The sequence below is a fragment of the Ischnura elegans genome, chromosome 11 (assembly GCF_921293095.1).
Source record: "Ischnura elegans chromosome 11, ioIscEleg1.1, whole genome shotgun sequence".
NCBI classification, from domain to species: domain Eukaryota; kingdom Metazoa; phylum Arthropoda; class Insecta; order Odonata; family Coenagrionidae; genus Ischnura; species Ischnura elegans.
The window spans coordinates 41,000,891-41,018,866 of record NC_060256.1 but is presented as its reverse complement, the minus strand read 5'-3'; the positions used below and the strand labels follow the sequence as shown (position 1 = coordinate 41,018,866).

Sequence of the window (17,976 nt, the reverse complement as noted above, 5' to 3'; positions counted from 1 at the left end):
AGGTAAGAGTCAGGAGCAGCCTTGAACCATGTATTCCGTATAGCTTGTGCTTAAGGCACGGGAATGAATATCTTCTCCAGGCTTTTGTTTCGACGTCGAGATGAAATTTGCAACAAAAAATCATTTATAATTCTATTTTGAATTCATGTTTTCGGTACTAGACGACATTTTTAGGAAGCAAACTCCACCGATTCCCGGAAACTCTCGCCGCGCTAAAGAAGGCGACGGAATACAGCGATACTCCACTGATGACTACTGCCTTGTGACGTCACATCTCAATCAAGATGGAGGCACTGTGTTTCAGCGCAACATGAAATTTTCCGACTTTCAAAACGTTTTAAAGTGCATACCCCAGATGCAGAAAATAAAAGTGACTATACTAATGTTTCTTTTTTAGGCTAAACTTTCAAATTCAGCAATAAAAAAAAATTAGTGCACTTCCCTATTACCATTGTATTGACATACTCATATACACAATACTTGATGATTTCAAATTTGAGTAGGTAACCAATAGTGCTAGGTATTGATTACATGGGATGATACTTTCCTTGTGTAAACGCAGACTCTAGCTTAAAGCACAAACAATCCCTAGGTCTGTGAAGCAAATAGTAAGATTTCACATTCATTTTGCATTCATGAATTACATACCTTCATGACATGAATCTGAGATAAACTTAAAAGCTTACCAGGGCCAAATATTTCCAGCAGCTCCTGTGAGTTCAGCAACCCAGATATCAACAACAGCATTACTGACTTTTATACGGAGAGCACTGCTATATGCTTCAAAATTCAAGTCGCTACAGTGAAAGCTTTTTGAAAATTTACACTGAATGGAGCTCTAGTTAGGACCAATATACCAATTTGTTTTAGATAGGATGCAAAGATATGGTTGAAAATTTTAATTCTTAAGATGCTCTGGACAGGAGAAGGTGTAGACAATGACCTTAAAATTAGGCATTGTATGTCAAGAAAAATACCACCTCTCTTTTTATTAGCAAGCAAGGGCTTATTATTGCTTCCAATAGATCATGAATTTTACATAAAAGATGACAGAAATACGAAGGGAATGTTCTTATCTTTACTAACAAAAACTTAAAGTTTAAAACTCACCACATAACTCCAGTCCGCATTTTCTAGGCAGTAAATGCCAATAGCAATCAGATTTCTTGTCAAGATATTCATATCACTCTTGACTCAATATGCAATGAGAAATGAAGACTAATTATTAATATCACTGACTGATTCTGTATCTCTCCAATCATGGTAAAGGGTCATGGAGTAATTGATTGGTCAAACACTGCAAAAATCTACACTGCAATCACTGTTTATTCATGAAGTCACCACCGTCTCCGTCTGTCCATCATCATCATCCACCACATTCTGAACTACATAGATTTGGTGATCATCCTGACTCATGAATAACTGTCCTTCTGCACCATCAAAGGATGAGTCACAGATGTAAAGGGGCTGTAACTCCATTCCTTGCTCTCTGCTCTCAGCTGCTGCCAATAATAGCTCAATCTTCCTTTGCATCATAGCTCCATCCTGAAAATATTTATAATTAATATATTACTACTTTTCCTCTTCTATTCTTGACCTTGTTCAATTAACTTTTTTTATGATTTTTCGTCAATAAATATGTACAAATTTAAGAGGTATGTCAAAATTTTTTGCGTATTCTATTCTGTTCTTATATATACATATATGTGTATACTTTAAATTATATTACTGTAAAAATACGCGATCGTAACATTTTAATGTAAAACTATTGTATATCGTTGTCATCTTTGTATTTTTATATTGTTCATGTTTTCACTTTCATAGCCCCGAGGATGATTTTACATAAATCGAAACGTTGGCTATAACTTGGTTTCGATTGACCTAAACTCCATGAAACATCATAAAAAGTTAAAAAAAAAGAAAATATTTATGACAATAATAACCTTTTTATTACCCATCAAATTAAAAATTAAGTTCTTGATAACTTCAGGTAGTATAGTGGCCTCTTTGGTAGAGAACTGGGCAACAGTCTGAGTACAATAATTAACTACCAATTGGCTTAAGTGAAGATTTCCAAAGACTGGAAAATCTGAAACCCAATTGAAGCAGGAAAAAGCAAATGTTCCAGAAGCTGGATTTCCATTGACTTTGTAATCACCTACACGGAATAGTACTGCTGTGAATCATATTGAATGAAAATTAAACTGTTTTTCCACATAAAATATTTATTAGATCACTTCCATGGTTTCCACGCACTGCGGTATCCTCAGGCGAGGAGTATATTGATTTGATCATCTTAAATACCTGCATGTATGAACCAGAAGGAGTGGTGGGGGGAAACTGTAGTGGAAGGGGGAGGTTGGGAGGGTAGAAGGGGAGGGGTTGGGTTCTTCCCTGGTTGTAAAAGCCAAGGGGATGTGAGAGGATGGGGAGGTAGGGATGTGCAAAATCTCATCTCTGTTCCCCCAAAATATATCTTGGCATCAGAAGTTTAAAGAGTTTTACATACTAAAAAGTTTCTCCAAGCCGAAGATTTCGATCTTTAAATGCTTAGTTTTCAGCATTTTCTATGACATAGATACTAGTCAATCAGTCAGTCATGATGAAAATTGATTGGAATAATTTCAATCAATGTCAACCCCTCCCCCAGAGTTATTTTCCAAATTGTTGAAAACTTAGTTCACCTAATACACATTTAAATTAAAAACTAACATGGCTTTTATTAAATTAAACAAGCTATTGTTCATAGATGAATTAAGGGTTAATAGATAATCCATAACTTGCCTCTCCTTCTTTCCGACTGCCAATCAATACTATTTCACGGCCATCACCTAATTCATCACCAGCTGTGGCATACATGGTGTCAACTGAAAAAAAAACATGAAGTAGAAGCTTTCACATCCAGCTCTTTACATTGGCAAAATTAATAGCAACAGACATTTAGAACACAATATATACACATCCAAATTTTATTTGCCAACAAATAAAAAGAAGTGAAAAGCCAAAAACTCAATGGGTTCCAGATAATTTATTTTTAGTCAGACAAATTTCCTATTTTCGATCCTAAATCATTCCAAATTTCAAATTAACAGTATCACAACATCTTTTTATGATCAAAGCTATAAAATGATTGTAATATTTAAAATTTGATCCACAGGCATAAGAAATTGAGCTTATCTTTTATTTATTTATGTCAGTCATGCAGTCACCAAAACCCTTAAGCAAATCAGACCTTATCCTAATGCCTCCATGGAGTATAACTCACCTTACAGCTGAATATAATAGCTAAAATATCTGCTATTAACCCTTGAGCAGGCGCGCTGGTGTATAAAGTATGTCAATCTTGGAAAACCAAGGATTTCAACATTGTAGGTAGATTCCGGTCTAGAATGGCCTATGTATTCTTATATTAAACTTTGATCGTCTATAGTGCGACTTTTCAAAGCTCAAAGTTTTGTAGCTAATTTATTTTTAGACCAGCAAGAGGAACCAACACCTGTGGTGTACAAAGTATGCCACGCAACCAGGCCTGTACCTTGTGCTTTGATTTCCTTGAATGGCCTTTTGTATTCAAACAATATCATTTTGACTGTCTATACCATGAGTTTTTAAAGCACAAAGTATTGTGGCAAATTTTTTTTAAATCGCCAAGAGGAGCTCGATACCCGTGGCGTATAAATTACGCCACGCAACCAGCCGTGTACCACCTGTGTATCTTTATATCTGTATCACCTATTAATGTACAAGCTTGAACTAATTTTACAAATAAAGATAAATTTTAACAAAAATCGAGTGTTATAATATCAATGCATATACATATATCATAAATGCATATGCATATCGTGGACAAAATATGCCACGTGCCCAGTCATATAAAAATATCAGGGCCGCCCACTCCAGGGTCAAGAGCTTAGTATGATACCAGGGCAATCCTGTGCTTTACATATTCATGATTTGTTACAGATAGGTTTGTCTAGGTTGTATTTTGTAAAAAAAGATATAAAAACATAATGCAATACAAAGACTAATTGCTTTCCTTTCAGTAAGCTACCAATTTGTTTAGTTAGTTGCTTTTTTATATCTTATCAATCATAGATTGAACTTCTATACAAAGATAAATACATATATTAATTGATGCCTTTCATTGAAAAAAGGAGGTAAACATTTTTTAGAAGTTATTAATTCTCTAGTCACCTCGCTCTGAAGCGTCACTTCCAACTGCATCATTTTCAGCAGCCTGAATAAGTACCCGAAGATTCCCACTCTCATCATCAACCAGAGTTCCTGTAGAGATCAAGAAAGATATCAAGCCCAGCAACCTTATCAAGGCCAATAAAAGGCCAAAGAAATTCCATGCCAATGCAAAAAGGTAACAGGCAAAAATGACCTTTACAGAAACCAAAAGGGCAAATCACCTTTATATGAATAAAAAGTAATGACTCCAAACATGTTTTCTAATGTTAAACAAGGCAACTCGGTAGAAGATGTTGCAATGTTATCGAATGAGAACCATACAAATATGTACCATATAAGCACATGTAAGAGGCGCACCTTTTTTCCCATAAATTGTAGCCGAAAATGGGGGTGTGCCTCTTACAAAAACTTCTTATCTTCCCCCCTCCCCTTCACCAGTCGCAAGTCCAAAGGGAACTGAGTGGCCTTGGTTTTCAGCGTGAGTCAGTCATCTGAAACCCTGGGTCAAAAATAAGCAGCAGGGAGGGGAGTTTCTCCCTTAGACGTATTTTTAAAATGCCCGTTTGCTTTTCTTGTAAGCATCGCGCCGTCACGTCGGTAACCCAGAGGTGAACATGGAAAAGATCGCGCAGGGTTTTTCGCTCCGGAGGGTGCGCTAAATTTACTACCACAAGTGGGCATCCCACGACATTTATACTGCATATAGTAATCACTTATCAAACGTAGAGAAACGCGTAATTTAGAAGGACATACCTGGTTCATGTTCAACATGTCTTGCCGAGCAATTTCCATTACGCTGAGGACCTGATTTTTCGAAAATCATCTTCAGGCACTAATATGAGAATTTTTGCAACTGAAAATCTACCAAAACCTAATGTTTAAAAAATTCAAACAAGTGTGTTCATTGTTGGACTAAATGGTGGACAGAAGAAATCGGAAATGCTTATAAGTGAAGAGCACTGAAGGAGTGGTCGAGGTGAAGGAGCACCCTCCCTCCCCTCCGTATTTCAAGCTACGAGGCTATGAGCGAAGGAGCAAGGGAAGAACAAGTCTGATCTTTCATGTGACGTCGTTGCCTTCAAAGCAAAGGCGCAGCAATGTGATATACGCAGTTTGCTTTGCCTGAAGTTTCCCGTCCGTCTCGTCTTGTTTGAATGCGCTAATGCTACACTTGTTTCTTCTGAAATTGTGCTGTTTGGACTATGTCGAATATTAGTAGCCTCGTTTTAATGATAAATCTTTGTGTCAATCAATTAGAGCTTAAAAAACTTAAATGCTGTCAGATATACGTCGCGTTAGGTCTCATTCTTTTTAGAATCTGGTGTGTGTCATACAATTGCCGAAAGATATTGAGATATCTTCGAGCTCAGTAGGTGGATAACCTAGCATTTGGCCTCCAGAAACTGGGATAATTGAGCCTGGTAGACCGAAAAAGGTCGGTAGGTGAGATGGGGTAGGGATGGAACACGTTTCCATTGTTCCCCTGTAACTTGATATTTTTCTATTTTCCTGTGGGGCCTCGGAAAGGACAAAAAATGACAGAGGCATTGGCTGATGGAGGGCCGAGGGTGTTTCTGTTAAATCTACCACGTGGTTATTATCCTACGACACTGAAATTGTCCCGATTGTGGTTCAATCTCTTGGGAAGGTTCATGCTAAGTGCCTGTCATGTTTTGCCTTGAAATTTTCCACGGCTGCAATTCTATTGCAATACTCCTTCGAGAGCTTTTAAACAAAATTGTTCGTAAGTAGGACTATCATCGTAGAGCAACGGCGTGTGCGAAGAGAGGATCAGAACTCTTTCTACTCCGTCTTATGCCGCTATTACCACCACAGTTATCAAAATTTCCTCTTTCAATTAGCATTGAAAGAGGAAATTTTGATAACTGTCGAAATTCCAGGCAACACCGCACAATAGGATAAAAAAATGCCGCACAATTTTTTTTTTCTTTATAGCTTCAATGCTCAAAATAGGGGTGCGCCTCTTACGCGTGTGCGCCTCTTACACATGCTTACACGGTATTTCAATTTGATGGAATATCTCCAGAAATAAAGCCTCAATTTTCATCACTTTTTATGTTTATAACTAATCCTGCCCCGGTGAGGATAGTGTTTCAATTAAAGAAACCCATGAAAACTTTTCAGAGTAGACACACTGATATTCATCTGGCACATGTGCCAACTAGAAAGTACCCTTATTACTTGAGGTATCACCAGATTGCTCTTGTCCATTTTCTCCTCACGTTGCATAATAAAATTTTTTAAATCATCTACCCAGAAGTGGAAAAAGATGCCTTGGTAGTGTAAGTGATAGAACACCTGGTGCACATTCTCGAGACCCAGGTTCGAATCCCCATCAAGTTAAATGATTTTTCCTCAGTGGAATTTTCCCAATTTTAAACAATCCCCCTCAGTATTTCTTGACCTTATTTTTTCTCAAAAAGTACTTTTTTGCACATAAAATCAAGTTACTTAACTTTGAAAGCTTGGTACCTATTCCCATATTTATGTTCCAATAATTTGAAATTTTAACCTTAAGAACCGTTGATGGGTCACTTTGACATCTTAACGATCTTGTTATTTTTTTTCTAATAAACCAAGTCTTAGCAAATGATTTGTTTGATCAAATGCAAATAAGCTTTGCAAATCTTTGTTTTTCTAAAAAAATTATAAAGCGATATATTCTCAAGCATTATCATTTCCCTGACACAAAGTTGTCATATAGGACTGATATCACTAATAAAATAAACTAATATCACCAATGCTTTTGCATGTATTTGAAATAAATGAATATTGTCAACTAATTACCTGAAGGACATGCATATTAACATAGGGAATGAACTTCTGATGATGTTATGCCTTGGATAATCCACACCCATGATTCAATTGGTAATAAAAAGGTTAGATGTGGTTCTTTATGGCCCATTAGTTTTTCTGATAGTTTTTTAGCATTTAGATAGCATTTATTTAAGAGTACAGGTAAAAGTTGAGATGGGGTAATACGAATAGGCACTGCTGATGATCAAGATCAAGATTTATTACCAAAGATGTCCTCAAGTATGGTTTATACACCATTGGGATTATAACAAATAGCACATGGTCACTGCAGGTATATCGCCACAGGCTCCTTTGCATTGTACCACCCCAGTAATTAAACAATATGAAAATCAGTCATTATTTTAATGAGCAAACCAGTCTTTGCCTATAATTTTTCATCACTACCGCTATTTGTATCTAAAATTCGGATTTTAAACTGCTGGCTGAACCCTGATGTGGGCCCTTGAGATTCCACTTACAAGTATGAAACACCATAAAGGACACATTACACAGGGACAATCTGAATAGATTCAGCTATATGTGGACATAGAGTAAGATTTCAATACAGCCATATGTCACTTCTCTAATAGGAGGAGAGATTTAAGAAAATATATGATTAAAAGCACAGATATGGTAAAAATATGAAAGATTAAAAAGAAATATGAAAAGAATTTTTTTTAACTGTCATATTTGGAGAGAAAATCTATCCATACACAAATTCTTATTAAAATCTAAAATTCTATGGGTTCATTTGCTAATTTGAGGCAGAATGACCTATAATTAATGATTCATTTTAAAAATATTGATGGTCCTCACATTAATACTGATAGTTTTCAACAAATTTTCCACTTCTATTAAATAATCATGCATTGCATACCCGTATTTTCCAGAAATACTGCTTCCATATTTTTCTGGCTCTCGGCAACAAGATTATCAAATGTTTCCTGCATCTGCTGCTGAGACATTCTCCTCTGGTATTCCTCAGCCTCAGGATATCTTCTCCTGCGTGTAATCCTCTTGATTTTTGAAGGATCAACTGTAAGTGAAAGAATTTTTTTAATGAGTATTCTTCTTTGTTTTGGATTTACCTCATTTTCATAACAGCGCTCTTAAGTTTCAACCAAACAGTACTTGAAATATGAATATTGAAGTTAGTACAATATTAATAAAATTAAAATGTTGCGTAAAATACGTATTCGCTTGCGATACGCTTTAAAATTGTTTAGGTTAATGCGCCTAAATGACAAGAATCTTTGTCATCCGTCCGGAACGTTGGGGAAAAAAATAACGAGAATTCTCGCCATCCGTACGCAACGTGTTAAGCAACTTTACGAAAGTATGAAACATTATATATAATGATAATTTAAAAATTGTAGGTATCACTAACATATACCACTTGACAGGAATTATCTCTCAATATTGCAAGAATTTCTTGTCCCTTCAAAAAACGTTCCCACAGGAGTCCACTGGACTGCTATATTACTGACCAAAGTCACCAATATGAACTCTTTTTCACATCCTGTGACAACACAACCCGTTAATCAAATCCATATACCAAAAAAGTCCCTTTCACCAAAGTTATCATTTTTCTGGTCCCATGAAATTTATTAGACGGACATTTCACTGTATCAACTAAAAGAAAATAACATACTTTGAGGCTTATAACCAATAGGAAGAAGCTTCATATCCTCAAGAGGTTTACATTCCTGCTTCACACTGGTCAACTGCTTCTCAAAATGCTTGAAAACTCTGTCAGACTGGATGGATTTACCTACGAAAAGAAGAATATTTATGACACTAATAATAATGGCTTTTGAAAAGTGACTTAATAATATGTACACTAAAAACTTTTATATAACTAAATAACTTTGGACTAGCTATTTTTTTCTGCTTTTAACTTTTGAGTGTCATCATCAATACCGGTGACTATTAAATCCTCCATAAGAGCCATCTTCACCCGAAGTTTTGATCCCATCCTCACAAGGCCAATATCTGACTTGAATTACTCACTTGTGAGCAGAATCCATTTTAGTATTTCTCTAATTGTGTGGAACATGCATTCACTTGATTTGATAATTATTTGAATAAGAATACGAGACAGCATGGGTGCATAGACAAGCAAGGATGACTCAATTTTTTTTACAAGTAGAGAGGACATACCTATTTTTTTGGAACATATCTACATGGAAAAAATGAAATTGAGAGCACAAGATTTGACCTCCCAAATGGATTTTTAAAATTACAGAATCAGGTCAAAAATAATGATAAAACAAAGGAAAAACATAACATACATATTAACCTTCAAAGGCCATCAGTCTCATAAAATCAGTTTTGGCATCATAAAACAACATTTTTGTACACCAAGGTCCACTAATAGAGAACCCTAACCTATTACCTTATTTATGTACTATTTCCTCATAGATATGGATTTTGATGAATGTAAGATCAACATTTTTCAATCTGTTTATTAGTAACATTATTGGCCCTTATGAAGCAAAAACCATACAGTTTTGGAGTGAAATCAGCCTAATGCTCTTAAAGGAAGAGTAATCCATACCAGGATAGGCAAAAAGTTTCCCCACTCCTTTAGTGTTGTAATACTTGAGGCTTCTACTTCGGGCTGGAGCCAATTCTATGGGACGAATTATATCTGAGACATCATTAAGCTGTGCCTTGAATTCTGAGACAGGAATGGCTTTCACTTGATCAATTATAACTCTCCGCCTCTTTTTTCTCAAGTAGGAAGACTTGGCACCTGAAATTGAAGGGGAAAAAAATAGTTGCATTATTATTGATCCAATTATGCATCACCATTAGCTTTAATTACCATTTAGAGTTACATAATTATCATCAATATATACGGCAAAGCAGGGTTGATAAAAATCATGATTTTTTTTCAAAAAAATCATATTTGTTGATTTTTTTGATTTAAATCAGATTTTATTGATTTAAATCGGATTTTATTGATTTAAATGAGATTTTTATGATTCTCCATTCATCAAAAATTCAGTTATTTGCAAAACTAACTATTTGGGCAGCATATTGGAGAATGATGGTTTGCAGAAACAATAAGAGGCAACATACTCTAAACTTAATACAACATTTAGCCAATCAGGGGAGAGAACTATGGAGATGCCAATGGAATCAAATTAAAAATTACACCAGCATAATATAACATTGCCATTGGAAGTATCAAATGTGCAATATTATGCGGCTCTAAAGCATATGAAGTTTAGAAAAATTCTGTAATTGCAACTTTGTATGGTGCCTACGCTTAGAAGTTAAATCAGAAAACAATTTTTTTTCAACGGATACTCTAGTATTCTAACCAAAGCCATTTTTTTAAATTATCATGTTAAATGCATTCCTACAGTATCATTTCTATATAAGAGCCACCATTGTGCTGATAACTATCGATTCATTGAATTAATTAAGAAATAAAAATCAAAATTATGCACTTACAGCTTCCTTTTCTTGACTCTTTAAAAATCAAACATATAGATCACATTATGATTTAAATCACCTGATTTTTTTTAATTTCATTATGAGAGGGAAATAACAAAAAGTTTTAAGCAAGTAGAAATATGATTGGTCCATTAATTAGATATCTTGGGAAAATGAATAGAAGATATCCCTAGGCACTAGCATGAGTTATATGCTTTTTATTTTATATATTGATCCACATGCATGGGGCATAATAGGGTGGTTTCCTATTATTTTTTTATTGCCTTAATCGAAAGATTATTACTCCTGGAGTACGTATTTCACGCTTTTAGATTTTTAAATGACAATATCTATTTTTCGCGATTAAATGAAAAGTGAAAATTTTCAAGCGCACGAAAACGCGACGTGTAAGTAGGAATGATGGGAAAAAAGTCCGTGTGACGCATTTCTGGTTCCCCCTCCCGCCCGGTGAGGTGACCTTGAGGCGAGGCTTAGCGCTGATACGTCGCGGGCTGCCAGCGGGTAGCTGAGTGCCTTGCTGAATGGTAGCGCTTGGCTTAAAAAAGGTTTATTAATACCTTATCAAACGAAGAAAACTTTCCGACCTTAGCCAGTTTTAGTAGGTGATTATTAAGTCATGTTTCCCTGAGCTCTGTGCCTCATGCATGCATTGGTAACCTCAGACGATGTATAACTCCTATCCTCTCGTGTAGAAACTAGGTCCCTGTGACGTCACGTGGAGTGGAATCGCATGGGCGCCAATCTGGCCTTTTTCAAATGAGGATAAAATTTGACCCTTGCCATTCGTCTAAACCGGTATTTCAAAAACCAAATAATTTGTGTATTATGAATACACTAATGGTGGGTAACGAATCGCAATCAATGCCTTTCGTTTTCTTTGATGAAGGAAACTACCCTATTTTGGGCATTCAAGAGTGTAATATTACGAAGCACAGATAGTTCATTCCCAAAATGGGGAAAGGGACACCCTATTACCTATGGTGGTTAACAAAGGGTCGAGGATAACCCAAAATGAAGATTAAAAACAAAAAATATAAAAGATTACCCTGGTACCCAAAACGAGGTTATTCGTGGCTGAATGAAATTTGTAATCCAAACTTAGCTTCCAAACTTCAAACACACTGCCACCTTCACTTGAAAATAATTCCTATGCAGCAAAATCTTAACGGCCTTCCTGGGCTCTTTCTTGTAGAGGGTCATTTAGGCAGCAGGCATACGTGTGTTTATGTCCCTGGGACGGTGGAGGGGCTCGGACAGTTGGATAGCCAGGAATTTTGTTCGGGGGGTCCAAAATCAGGGTATCAAATTTTTGAAAAACAGGGTTCTAAGTTAAGGGTTTTAAACCAATTTTTAACAATTTTCCTAACTGAAAGAACTTCATTTCTCTAAGGAATCTTTTGTAGGACCCCCCAAAATCCACCCTCACTACACCACTGGGCTCGGCTGCTTTGTCACCTTGTCATTAACTCTGTGTATTTATCAAACTTTCATTTTCAGAGTGTTATCTTTTTTTTAATAGAAGGGAATCTTTCTTGAACCATCATTTTCCATATTTTTTATGCCTGACCATGGGTTCAGAAATTTCATTTATTATCCTAAATGATTAAAACATACTTATAAATAATTTATAATACATATTTATATGCATAAATTATTTATTAGATAATAAAATATTGCAATATTTCCACTCCAAATATAAAGTGAGACATTTTTACATTTTGAATTCAAATTCAAATTATATTCTGTGAGACACCTTGAGGCATCTCCATATATTGCTGATTAAAATTCTTTGCACACAGGTAAAAGTACATAACTCCACTGAGGGTTGACAGGGAACATAATGATACTAGGTGGAACGTGTACTTTATGATGCTCTACGCATTTACATCTACTGAAAAATACTCTCACTCATAACATACAATAACATTTAAAACAATATTTTAAATACAAATGATGATGGTAAAACTAAAGCAAACGTTTATTTAAGACTTCTTAAAAAAAACCTTGAAATTACATAATTTGATAGTATAAAGTGCTTACTTTTCAGTCCTAATAATTTTGTATGTGCAAGAGTTAATTATTCAGAGATGGTTAGAACATAGTTGTTATTTTACATCAAGAAAAAATAACTTACTGTTTGTTGAGGACTGCGCTCCTTCATCAGACAATGAAGCAGCCTCTGCATCACTAGATGTTGTACCACACATCCCACTCCTCGGACCACGCCTCCTTGACTGTCGTACATTGTCCAAGATAACACCTACTTTTGATTTGTTCAGATCTACATTTGAACTCCCAGTGGATTTTATCACTGACACAACTTTAAAGTTTTCACTTGTCTTCTTATCAGAGGTAGGAGCTATTTCTACAGCTGAGACTTCATCAACATCTGCTCCAGCTTCCACACTTTGCACATAATAGTTCTCCAAACCAGGAATAGATGATAGAACTAATTGCTGAAATAGGTCGAAAATAAAATTACTCACGAACAACAAACCATTTCATTCGAACAGGGTGGCTAAATATTTAGATGATTTTCCCTGACTTTTCCAGACTATGTCCATGATTTTGCTGACTGTTTCATAGCGTACACCTCACCAACTATTTTTATCAGTAAAAAAAATGAAGCTGTATCCAGATCACAAAGGTAAAACACATTTTAACTCTTATGAAACACTTAATGAATGAGATACTAGATTGAAATACTCAAATATCAATGACATGCCTAGGCATAAGAGAATTTGGGAGAATTGTTAATCGAATTTTACTGCAAAAACAATTCTCCCAGACTTTTTCATCATTTTCCCTGATATTCCACATTTTTCAGACTGAAAATCCCTGACTTTCCAGGTTTTACACATGAGTGACTACCTTGAAGAAATGATATAATGCATCTGCAAGAATATCTCACAAAGATCAGTATGTATATAATACAACAAAGAGCTTCAACTTAGATTAGTTTAATACATATTAGGGTTGTGCAAAATGAACAACACATTTCAAAGAAGAAAATTGTAATAAAAGGACGGCCCTGAATGAGTTACAAACGATACATTATTAACCCTTTCGCTGCTGTTCAATCTCCGAAAACCTACTCCTCACATGCGGCGAAAATGTTAAAATGCGTTTCGTGGCCCCATGGAGCAGGTACTTCCAGGATGGGTGCGGTACACCCTCCAAAGGGTCGCTAATCCGCGGCCCTATCCTTGACGAGCTCACCCACGCAGGACCGTCTCTTCGACCCTATCAGCGGGGGGCCTACCTCCCGAAAAGGGACCACTCCGACTGCAATTTGAAAATCAACCACTCAATCCAATCATCAAAAAATGATTGTTTTCATCGCAATCCTGCCAATCAAGTATGTCTTTTAACCGTGTTTCTACGATGAAAAATAACGATTTTGTTAACTTTTCTAGAAACGTGGCTGCGGACAACCGGAAAAATGGCCATTTTAGCAAAGTTAACAAAACCGTTATTTTTCATCGCAGAAACACGGTTCAAAGACGTACTTGATTGCATGATTGGCAGGAGTGCGATGAAAACAATACGTTTTTGATGATCGTACTGAGTGATTGATTTTCAAATTGCAGTCAGAGCGGTCACTTTTCGGGAGGTAGGCTGCCTGCTCGTAGGGTCGAGGAGACGGTCCTGCGTGGGTGAGCTGGTCGAGGATAGGGTCGCGGATGTCCCTCCTATTCTGGTTTCGTTCTGGGTAACATATCCATCCTCAATCAATACTAAAACCTAAATGGTTGAAACCAGTCAAGTTAATAAAAATTTGTGGAAGATTTCCAAGTAATTAATATTTAAGTTTAGGAATCCCACCAAGGATTGACAAAAATATTCCATATGATCCCTTGCTTCCAAAGGAATTCTGAGACTCATCTTTCAGCATATAATCAGATAAGCCAAGGATCCCAAAATTCATTTCTACCCTATTTCAACTCTACTTACTTACACATAGGAATAGACAAAAAAATAGCATCAAAGAAAAAGATAGCAGGCAATAATGCCATCATTTGTATGAGGCTAAAATATGCAGACGTTTTCTTTCATAAACAAATTGTTAACTTTTTTATTATTATTTTGAATCTTAATGCCAGGTGATGAAACTGTTGCGTCAAAACATTGTATACTAGGGAAAAAATCGATAAAAGGAAAAAATGCCATCATTTGCATGAGGCTAAAATATGCAGATGTTTTCTTTCATAAACAAAATGTCAACTTTGTGACTATTTTGATTATTAATGCCAGGTGATGACACTGTTGAGTCAAAACATTGTATACTATGGAAAAAATCGATGAAAGGAAAAAAACAAATTGCTTTATTTGTGCATGTAATTAATTTCATTTGGGACAGACTCACCTCGCTCTGTATCTCAATTTGGGATGTTACATGTTCACCAACTGAAGAATAATCCTCTAAATGTATGGCATTTTCATCAGAATCAATTTGATCCACTGGAATCTAGAAATAATACAAAATGATACATTTGTGATAATTAATGACATGATATTAATATTTTTAATGGTTAGGAACCAGAAAAAAAACAGAAAACTGAAATCCAAAAAAATTGGTTGCAATCAGACTATGATAACATTAAAATCAATAAAAGAATTAAGTGAAACCTCCCTAGGATGTTATCCATGAGATATTATCTTATTATTAAGGATTATAAGTGGATTGGGCACCAGGTCATACAATGCATTTCCGCCCAGCGGTAAGCTATATTCCTTAAAATTTTGCATCAGAAAGGCCTGGATCTTACCTAAATTGCTATGCAAATGAGGGTGAAGGAACAACATCTTTTACATTAATGCATCAATCACGCAAGTAGGGAAAATTTTCTGTAAACCTTAAGATGGTATAAATAATAAACTAGAAGATGGGCCTAAAGAAAAGAATAATAAAAAATAACAAAACTATTGAGAATAGACGCAACTAAGATAGATTAGATAGGTTCAAGATTATATAAATCACCAAACTTGTTGTTGAAGGCCATGACTCATATTCTAATTGCAAAAAAAAATTATTCAAGTAATCTGAGCCTTTATTATTATTATGCCTTTCTTACATGCTTCACGATAGATGCAAACATTGTGGGGGGCCCAAGGCAATTGTGAACCAGCCAACCTGGCCAGACTACCCCAGCTACATTGTTAAACAGAGTATCCATAGGTTGAGTCTTGTACATTGAGGATACTAAAATCCTGACTCAAGACATGGTCACATGATTAATAACCTGTGCCAGTTAATGTCTAAATGCATGAACAACTACGGACCGGAACAGAATATGTATGATAGCATTCGAACCAAATTAGAACAGGATTCATTTTCTGTACATGCATTCACCCAAGTTGGGTGGTTAACTTGGGGCATTTTTGCATTCATTCATAGATTAAGACATTAACTCATAAGAGTTGAAGTACCGTGAAACCAGGCCTTTAGAACATATGTTTTGTTGGTATTAATAATTATTTACCATTCAATAGATGAATCTGAATACGTTATCAGCATGCATTACCTCAGATCCAAAGAGATAAATCTTTCTGTACATGAGATCTGCAATTAACATAAACCATAGCTGTACACAGGAAACGTTGAAAATATCTTTTTCACAAATAAAATAATATTTCAACAGCTCTACCTGCACATGTCTGGGCTGAAATCTCCTCAAGTTTCCAGCTTATGGATACAGTAACTTTTAAAATGGAGAGTTGGCAATGACATGGGTGATATGACCCATATTTAACGACAATCACGATATAGCATACTTAGTCTTTGCAATATCTACGCCCATAGCACCTCTGGGAATCCAAAAAAAATTTCAGGGACCACAGCACTTACGCACCACTCAATTTTTTCCAACTGTGGTTCACTTCAAAATAAGGGTAGGACTTACAGCACAAGAAACACAAGTACCTTCACCGACGAGATTTACCGGAACAATTCCTTGGCCTTCGACAGGGTAATTGATGGAACTTAATTTAAACATCTGTACCTTCAAAATACTTACCTCGACTTCCTGCACCGTGACAGGTATGGTCATGCGTTGCCCATAAACTGGCATACCTCCCGTTACCTAAAGTTAACATAAAAAATAAAGAAGACTGAGCTTACAATTCAGGGTTTAATAAAGCAATGGAATTATGGAATATACAAGTGGAATCCTAAGAACAAAATTTCAGGAAATGGTAACTCGGAGACGATACATATATACCTGCAAGAATAATGCTAACCTAAACCCTTCATTTCAACCCTTTTTATCAATAATGACAATTACAAACGCACTAGCACCCAAACCATCAAAACGCACGCAACCATTATGTTTGTGGAACAATGGGTAATAAGCAAAATCACCAAAAATGAGCCATACAAATTAATTTTGGCAAACTTTTCCCTAGTAAATCAAGTATTACAGCGGATGCAAGACATTTCGAGTCAAAATGCATACAAAAAAGATCGCCTTCTACGGTAAGATGTAACTCTCGAAAGCATATGTGATACAGCATTGAGTTAGCCATCAAAATAAAAGGCAACAAAATGTATCAATAGCAAAATTAATTTAAATTTCCCAAAATACATATTACTCACAATTATCGTTTCCGTAAGATGGCGAAAATACACAAACACAGGAGCAGCGAAAGCGAAGCGTTGTGATGGCGCGCTCGACCAATGTATTTGAATATTCGAAATACTTGAAGAAGGAAGTTTTATCACATAATATAGTATTTCCATATTATTCCATCAATATGCATACTATTTATCGGTATCCAAAAAGATTTTTTATTTAATGAGAGTTGATAAAGACCGTACTTGGATTTCATGCAGACAGTGATGCCTCTTCACAGCTCAACGAATGTAATAGCGAGGACTTCTCTCTGGTAACAGGCAGTTACTTGCCCAAAGCATTTCTTGACAGTGATCTTAAGTTACGGGTGACATTATTTCACAATTAATTTTTTGGTAATAAAATAGTATGACTAAATTTCATAATTATGATTCACGTGATAAATAAAAGGTGAACGAAAGTCTACGTAAACCTTGTCTGGATTTCGGTGGTTCTCTTGGTCGAATATGTGTCCAAAGAGGAGCACATTTCCTATAAATGGATTAATTTTTCGGGCATATTTTTTTCAGATCGCGTATCTTGATTTCACGATCACTATATGATGAATAATTAGATTTTTTCATCAAACTGGTCTACAATATTAACTGGCCCGCATTTGGGAGTAATGAATCACAATTTCTCAGCATCCATACAACAATTTTCACTGGTTATACTCATGTTCCACAAGTATAAGTACTAATCGTGTAAAAACGAAATAGCTGCTGGCGCTGAATCGTCTGCTGGCTTAATAGGCGTCAAGAAAATTAACGTATGTGGTTAGAATCATTGAATCAATACCGATTTGGAGTTGACAGAAAAACTTCCTCACGAAATGATAGTTTTTTTTAGATTTCATAAAACTATTTGGTCTACATTAGGTCTCTCCTCA

General features: G+C 35.7%; 1 protein-coding gene across 2 annotated transcripts; it reads right to left on the bottom strand.

Moving 5' to 3' along the window:
- Window positions 1-981: 981 nt before the first annotated feature.
- Window positions 982-17,230, bottom strand: LOC124167534 (double-strand-break repair protein rad21 homolog A-like). Of its 2 annotated transcripts, none has more exons than XM_046545480.1 (10): window positions 17,072-17,230; window positions 16,494-16,559; window positions 14,843-14,944; window positions 12,611-12,932; window positions 9,569-9,766; window positions 8,663-8,782; window positions 7,889-8,047; window positions 4,195-4,284; window positions 2,785-2,867; window positions 982-1,545 (listed from the first exon to the last, which is right to left on the bottom strand). In XM_046545480.1, the coding sequence occupies exons 1-10, from the start codon at window positions 17,213-17,215 to the stop codon at window positions 1,330-1,332; spliced, it is 1,500 nt and encodes a 499-aa protein (XP_046401436.1). In that variant the 5' UTR covers window positions 17,216-17,230; the 3' UTR covers window positions 982-1,329. The 2 variants fall into 2 exon arrangements, with proteins under 2 accessions (XP_046401436.1, XP_046401437.1); XM_046545481.1 differs by lacking the exon at window positions 17,072-17,230 and adding an exon at window positions 16,698-17,045.
- Between the last annotated feature and the right edge of the window lie 746 nt (window positions 17,231-17,976).